The sequence below is a fragment of the Pseudorasbora parva genome, chromosome 21 (assembly GCF_024679245.1).
Source record: "Pseudorasbora parva isolate DD20220531a chromosome 21, ASM2467924v1, whole genome shotgun sequence".
Lineage (NCBI taxonomy): Eukaryota > Metazoa > Chordata > Actinopteri > Cypriniformes > Gobionidae > Pseudorasbora > Pseudorasbora parva.
In genome coordinates, this window is record NC_090192.1 from 10734409 (window position 1) to 10742492 (window position 8084).

The 8084-nt window shown below is 36.9% G+C and overlaps 1 protein-coding gene across 1 annotated transcript; it reads right to left on the minus strand.

Annotated features, from left to right (window-relative positions):
* Nucleotides 1–42: 42 nt before the first annotated feature.
* si:ch211-207i20.3 (uncharacterized) lies at nucleotides 43–7879 on the minus strand. Its single transcript, XM_067430318.1, has 3 exons — nucleotides 7672–7879; nucleotides 7419–7581; nucleotides 43–497 (listed from the first exon to the last, which is right to left on the minus strand). The coding sequence occupies exons 1-3, from the start codon at nucleotides 7814–7816 to the stop codon at nucleotides 83–85; spliced, it is 723 nt and encodes a 240-aa protein (XP_067286419.1). The 5' UTR covers nucleotides 7817–7879; the 3' UTR covers nucleotides 43–82.
* Between the last annotated feature and the right edge of the window lie 205 nt (nucleotides 7880–8084).

Here is an 8084-nt window from a genome sequence, read left to right on the forward strand (position 1 = left end):
TAGAACACCCAACATTGTCAATAGAAAAGAACCAGGACAAAATCGTTCTTTTACATTTATTTTCAATATAAAAAAAAGCATTTCAGCTGGGTTTTACAACACTACACTGTAGTAACAACTGATTACTTGGTGACACTGAGGAAATCTGAGGAAAGCTCGGCTGTCCAAACTCTGCGTCATGAAGTATTTTTTGGATCTGAAGCTTCACCAAGGACTGCTTTGAAGCAGGTAAGCGTCTTAACGCAGGTGCTAAGCTCCGAAGAAATAAATCGACTTCGTCTTGCTGTTCGTCTTTCTCTTTGTCTCTTGAGTCTTTAGAGGCCAAATACCTCTCCAACAGCTCTAGTGTCTCTGATCGCCTTCTCTTTACAATGCCAGACCGGATAGTTCCTGAACTTGTCCCGGACGTGCCCGTACTGGTGCTGGCTGGTTCGGTCCCGCTGTCTTCATCTGGCTCGTCATCCTCGATTTTGCCGGGAACGCTGTCCAAAATAACACTGTACACCAGTAAAAACCACTGTGAATAACCATGAGGTTTTGGATGCTTCATTACAACAAATGCATGATACCATTGCAAAAGTGGAAATAAAATTAAGGGGCCATTTACGCTACACTTTACAGCCATTTATTTTACATGACAACAGCATTTTGGGGTCCTAAAAATGCAAACTTTTGAAAACTGATTTTAAACAATACGGTTATCGTCAGTGTAAATGACAAACATTTGTGAAAATTGTGCCGTATTTCAGTCTGTAGGCGTGTCATTTCTTTAAGTGACGGATGTGTGAACGAATGATTTTGAAAATATCTTAATCTCTTCAGTTTTTAGCACATTGTTGTCGTGTAAACCCTAAAGTAAAAATTTCCCACCATGCTAGAGAGATTAAATCTTACTTGATTAAATAAATAAAAGAATAATAGCCAGGTAAACTGTTGAAGCAGAACATTTTAACATGTTTATTGCTGTAACAAAAAAAGGGCACATTGGTAGATGGGTGTGATTAAACTGACAAAAATCTTTGTGTATTATAACTAATGTTGTGATTTATTTGTCTGATACAGGCAAGAAGATCAAGACATCAGACAAATGTGTTAAGTCAAGTATATCTAATACTGCACACTACAAAAAAAACTTTCATGCTTTTATTACACTAAAGCAGAGATGCCCAAACTAGGGCCCGCGGGCCAAAGTTGGCCCGTGGTAACCTTTGATTTGGCCCACCGAGGTCCGAGAGAGAGAGCCTACATTTTGAAATGATAAACGCTCAAACATTATAATAAGCATGCATGTTTATTTTCCGTCAGTGAAACAACTCACTGCAGCCTGTAAAACAATTAAACAATTATCAGTAAATAATGGTAACCCAAAGAGTATTAGAAAATTAATTATTAGTTAAAAAAAGATTTGTAGATAGATTCCTAGCCTTTTCCCCCTTAAAGATGCGTCCTATGCCGGTCTGCGCTTTGAGATGAATGTGGGACATGAGCTGGATAGACACCTTTTCTAATATCTTTGTCTTCATGATGTTGCAAAGCAACACTTGTTGTAAAAGGGCTGAAGAGTGAATTTTATCTTCCACAGGGCCAAGACATTTAGGCTATGTTTGATTATGCACCGCTAGAAAAAGCGAAAGTAAAACCGCTGGGTGCACGTGAACTGCGCTATTCAAATAAACTTGACGCGCCTCAAGTCTAATAACAAGCACAAACATAACATTTAATAAAATAAAATTTGTCAAAAGGTATTCGTCCTACAGTCTTTACCATAGATGTGAATGGGTATAATATACTTAATTATACGCAAACGAAAGGAAGAAGCATTAATATTTTCCTGTGAAAATGAGTGCGACGCGAGTGAAGATTTGAGAAAAGAAACCAGATGTCCATCAAATCGGGTGACCAGAACGCAAAACAGAATTAAAAAGCTGGCAGATCTTAAACTGGGCTCAGCCCACCTCTCTCATCCAGGGCTGCAATGTTACATCTGCGAATTTATTTCCTTTTTAAACAAAGTTTTGTGCTTTTACTCCTGTGGTAATATTCACGTAAAACAGCATTCACATACCAAACACTGGGTTAATGACGAAGATAGAGCTTTAAGTAGAAAATAGTTTTTATGTGAAGAGATAAATTAAAATAAAAAGTGCACAACTCTTCTTAAGTGGAAGGAAGCTACCTTTTTTCCCCATCACGTGGAAACTTGTGCGGGTGAGTCCTTATTTGGGTTAATAAAATAATGAAATTATAGTTTTTAAGTAGAAAATAGTATTTATGTAAAGAGATATAATTTACTATACTCTGTATTTTATCTTTTTATAAAAATAAAAATAAACGACGATATCATCGTCCATTGCGATGTTTTACTGTAAACATTGTCATCTGCCAATTTAGGGGATATCGCCCAACCCTATTTGCTAACAGTCTGTTCCTTTTTTAAAAGAGTAAAATATCCGTCAACATTATGAATCTAGATCATTGTGTATTTGACATTGAACCGTATTTTACATTGAACACTTGGGGATTGTTGCCCATTTAATTGGTCATTAAAATGCAACACTTTACAAATAAAACTGCATTAGTTAATCAGATTACATTTGTTTTATATTTATTGTAAACATTATGAAATGAATAAACCCATAGCAACTTTAATGTAGGCCTAATACAGTTTGATTTATGATTTTTTTTTTTTAATTACTTTCGGCCCACGTCTCTCAATCAAGTTTGATTTTTGGCCCTTCATAGGAAAAAGTTTGGGCACCCCTGCACTAAAGTAATGTGACAGTTATGTTCAAGGAAGAATACAAATGTATTTTATTTATAAAAGAATACTTTTATATGAATTCTAGCCAGTTCAGTCTAAAAAAAAAGACTTTGTTTCAAAGATTTGTGACAAGTCTCAGTCCATTGTATTAATGGATGCAGTATTCAATGCAGAACATTCGGAAAATAGTATGTATAACGCTGATATAATGTTTTTTTAGCATTGCTTAAAAGTACCCCTTTAAGTAGTGAAAGATTACAATTTTTGATATGCAAATGACACCATCATTTGAAAGAACCAATCAAATCCAATATGTAATTTTTTTTTTTTAAAGAACCAATACACAACTATTCTATACTCACAGAATTAAAACTCTATAGTTATTGTCATTGATAAACAAGTTTACAGTTATTAGTGAAGTTCATCTTTCATGTGCTGTGAAATGTGTTTAATTCTGTGAGCAGCATCCAACTGCATCTCCAAATTAAAGTACTTTTTTTTTTTTTTTTTAATAAGTTTAATCCAATTTTATACGAAAATGTAAACTCTTGCCAGTACAATCAAATAATACATACAGTTAATTATACATACAGAATACATTTGTCACACTGGAAATAGGAGGTTGCATGCATTGTATTGCAGAGCAGCTGCTTTTAGAAAATCACTTACTATAAAAAGTGTACTACTGCAGAAATAGTATGATAATGCACTATTTTGAACATAAACATAGGTTAGTTCACCCCAAAATAAAATAATCATCATCTATTACTCACCCTCATGTCATTCCAAACCTGTAAAACTTCCGATCATCTTCGAACATGAAGATATTTTTTATGAAATCAGAGATTTCTGTCCTCTCCATTGACAGTCTATGGAACTACCATCTTGATGCTTCAAAAAGTTCATAAAGATATCGTAAAACGAATCCATATGTGTGGAAGAGTGGTTTAGTCCAAATTTTCTGAGGAGACTCGGTCACTTATGATGAACAGATTGAATTTATACTTTTATTCACATATAAACATTGACCAGTAAACATAAACAGAAGCTCAACCGAACCTGCTTAACACTGTTCTTACGGAAGCTTAAACGTTCTGCATAACATGAGAATTAACCTAATTTGTTCTTGAGGAAGCTGAAACGTTCTGCATAACACGAGAATGAACCTCATTGGTCCTTGAGGAAGCTGAAACGCGCTGCATTACACGAGAATGAACCTCATTGGTCCTTGAGGAAGCTTAAATGTTCTGCATAACACGAGAATGAACCTCATTGGTTCTTGAGGAAGCTGAAACGTTCTGCATAACACGAGAATGAACCTCATTGGTCCTTGAGGAAGCTTAAATGTTCTGCATAACACGAGAATGAACCTCATTGGTTCTTGAGGAAGCTCAAACGTTCTGCATAACACGAGAATGAACCTCATTGGTTCTTGCAGAAGCTCAAACGTTCTGCATAACACGAGAATGAACCTCATTGGTTCTTGCAGAAGCTCAAACGTTCTGCATAACACGAGAATGAACCTCGTTGGTTCTTGAGAAAGCTCAAACGTTCTGCATAACACGAGAATGAACCTCGTTGGTTCTTGAGAAAGCTCAAACGTTCTGCATAACATGAGAATGAACCTCACTGGTTCTTGCAGAAGCTCAAACGTTCTGCATAACACGAGCATGAACCTCGTTGGTTCTTGAGAAAGCTCAAACGTTCTGCATAACATGAGAATGAACCTCACTGGTTCTTGCAGAAGCTCAAACGTTCTGCATAACACGAGCATGAACCTCGTTGGTTCTTGAGGAAGCTCAAACGTTCTCATAACAAGGGAATGAACCTCACTGGTTCTTGCAGAAGCTCAAACGTTCTTCATAACACGAGAATTAACCTCATTGGTCCTTGAGGAAGCTCAAACGTTCTGCATAACACGAGAATGAACCTCATTGGTCCTTGAGGAAGCTCAAACACGCTGCGTAACATGAGAATGAACCTCATTGGTCCTTGAGGAAGCTCAAACACGCTGCGTAACACGAGAATGAACCTCATTGGTCCTTGAGGAAGCTCAAACACGCTGCGTAACATGAGAATGAACCTCATTGGTTCTTGAGGAAGCTCAAACGCGCTGCGTAACATAAGAATGAACCTCATTGGTTCTTGTAAGTCAAGCGAACATGCTTGACTTTCCGTTTACCAAAACTGCTGTGCGAGTTGAAGAAAGTTTATATGTGAATAAAAGCCTAAATTCAATCTGTTCATCATATAGAGCGATCGAGTCGCTTCAGAAATTTTTTACTAAACCACTCAATTCATGCGGATTACTTTTACGATCTCTATGGACTTTTTAAAGCTTTAAAGTAGTAGTTGTGTGGACTGTCAATGGAGGGACAGACATTTATCAGATTTTATTTAAAATCCCTTAAAGAAAGTCTTATGGGTTTGGAACAACATGAGGGTAAATAATGAAAGAATTTTCATTTTTGGGTGAACTCTCTTTAATACAGTGCTTATCAAACCTGTCATGGCGACCCATACCACTGCACATTTTGTATGTCTCCCTTGAATCAACTCATCAGAGGCCCGTTGCATGAAGCTAGCTGAACAAACTGAGTTTCAGAGTAGGTTTAGAGTTGACAAATCCAGATAAATCCAACCTGGTTTAGATCAAGTTCAACCATTTCTCAAAGCTTGGTATAAACTTTCTCTGTCAACTCAGGTTTAATCCATAATCACAGTGTCCATTTGATTCACTTTTCTTCTGAAGATTGAGAGATCGTTTTGAAAATTACAATGAAATTAAACGTGTTTACAAGGCAGGAATAAACACTGCTGTTGCCGCGCGAGTTTTGAAAAGGCAGCTGAAAGAATATCTGACCATATCAATGCCTGATGTGAATCAAAGAAATATGCCTAATAATTATAGGTTCACAAAGAGCTTAAATGAATGCACATTGTTTAAAAGAATTATGAATGCATGTATTATATTTATATTACTACTTGGCTACTTGTCAATTAAAATAATATTTATATGAACATATTATATGAATTCAAAGTTATTATAATTCATATAATATAAACATAATAAATAATTAGCACCAAAAGATGCAAGTTTTATTTCAAAAGTTTTTTCATTATAAACTGCTTTAATTTAAAACGAGACATACAGGGGGTGTGGCTTTATTGCAACTTAACTTAATGCTGATTAATGCTGTCCAGTTTGGGTTTGCAATCTCAAACCCAGAATAAAACCTGCTCCAGAGCAGATTAGCTGTGTAGTGTCAGTTACCATGGCGATAAACACTGATAAAAAACAACTTTTTCTTGAGCCCGAAAAACCAGAGTTTGCTCAAACTAATCTCGAACTTACCTGGGTAACAAGTTTGAAACCAGCTTTGTGCAACAGGCCACAGCTCATTAGTAGAGAATGCAAGACTTAGGCTGTGCCCAAAATCACCCCCTAATCAACCCCTATTCACTATTCCCTACAGGGGGATTAGAATGAAAACGAGTAAACAAATTCAGACACAGTCACGCTTTTGCATAGTTTGTGCTTGCGGTTCAATACTTATTTGAAACTTGGCAGCTCCAGTAGTAAGATGAAAAGATGTGTCTTGAAGTCTGTCATTGAAATTATTTATAAACAAACACAGAACTAAGTTTTTATAACTGTCGAGCCGTGTCGACCCCCCCAAAAAATTAGCGTTTAAGGAGACAAAAGTGGAGACAGGCAATAAGACGTGAAGCATCAGCAGGAAGAATGGGTACAATTTGGGATCCTGACACTCAATATGCCTACGTGTGCAGTTAACATTTTGTCACTGTTAAGTCTAATATCAGTTTTATATATTATATTTTATGTCGCTGATTACGTTCCTCTCTAGTGGGCGTAGTTCTCAGTGTAATATGACTTGCAGTTGCGCTGTCTCAATTGCCTGTATCCACTTTTGTGTCCCTAAACGCTCGTTTTATGGGTCAACATCTTATAAAAACTTCTAGGTTTTTGTTTTTTTGCTTTACACCTTGTCACATATCAGCTTTTAGACATTGGTTTTTTGTTATAAGTTAGAAATGCCAATGAGTGACTTAATACAAAGTCAATGGAGACAGTTGGTTGTTTACACCACTACAAATGACTATCCTCTAAAACAGTGAGTACGGGCAATATAACGATACGATATTCAAACAGAACAGAAAAAACACGATACACCACCCACGATAAATACCGCGGTACTCTCATGGCGTACCGAATGCTTACCCTGCCCTGCTATAACGTTACTGACTTCACAACCGTGGTATGTACCGAACCGTCAGTTATGTCTACCGTTACACCTGATTTCATACACAGCCTTGAATCTAAAGTGGGAGAAATTTAAAATGTGCAATGGGTCCCCATGACAGGTTTGAGAAGCACTGTATGTACTGATAGACTACCCAATTTGATGTGCAAATAAAGCAAGAAAGAACGAATCAGAAGTCAGTATACAAATAGTTTTTGGGAGGACCAATAGCAACTGTATACAATGTTACATTAACGTCACCGCTGTAAACTGGATTTTGAATACAGAACATTTAGTAAAAAGAATGGGAGACTTTTCAAACTGTTCAAGCACTGATAGAATAGAACAGCTGTAGGTGTAAGACAGGCTTCATACAAAATACTCTCGAATACCTTCTGTGTTCTGTGGAGGGATCGAGAAAGTCCATCACTCGCATATATTTCCATTGCTTCTTTTTCTTAGCTGCCCGTCCGCTCCGACTTCCATCCTGCTCCAGTCTCTTTTTTCTTGTGTATGTGTCTCTTAGATTTTTCCATTTAGCTTTCACCTCTTCCACTGTACAAACACACAGCCAATGATGCTAACGTTACTGGTTAAACGCGCTGACAGTAACGCTACATAGCAAGCTACACAATTAAAACTCACCATCGACTCCCATTTTATCTGCTATTCCTTGCCAGAGCACTTCTTTCCTCTTAGTATTTTTGTACTCGCCGTGGTTTTTATCAAATAACTCCTTGTTCTCAGAAACCAAAAACAACAACAGCTCCGCGTCCATCTTGACTACCATTCTTCTTCTAACGTATTAGTACATGATTTAGTGCTTCAGCGCCACCAAGTGAGCAGGAAGGCGATTGGACCTGTACGTGGTGCAAAAGATTGAATCTGATTGGTCGGTGAGTCTCTCCTTCCCCCCCCCCCCCCCCATAAATGTATATAAATATTTTTTATATATTTATATTATGTATTTAAATAAACAAAAATATTAAACACATACAAACAAATAATTCCAATAACAGAGCATTTGAACCGTTTGAATAATTAATTCACTGAAACTT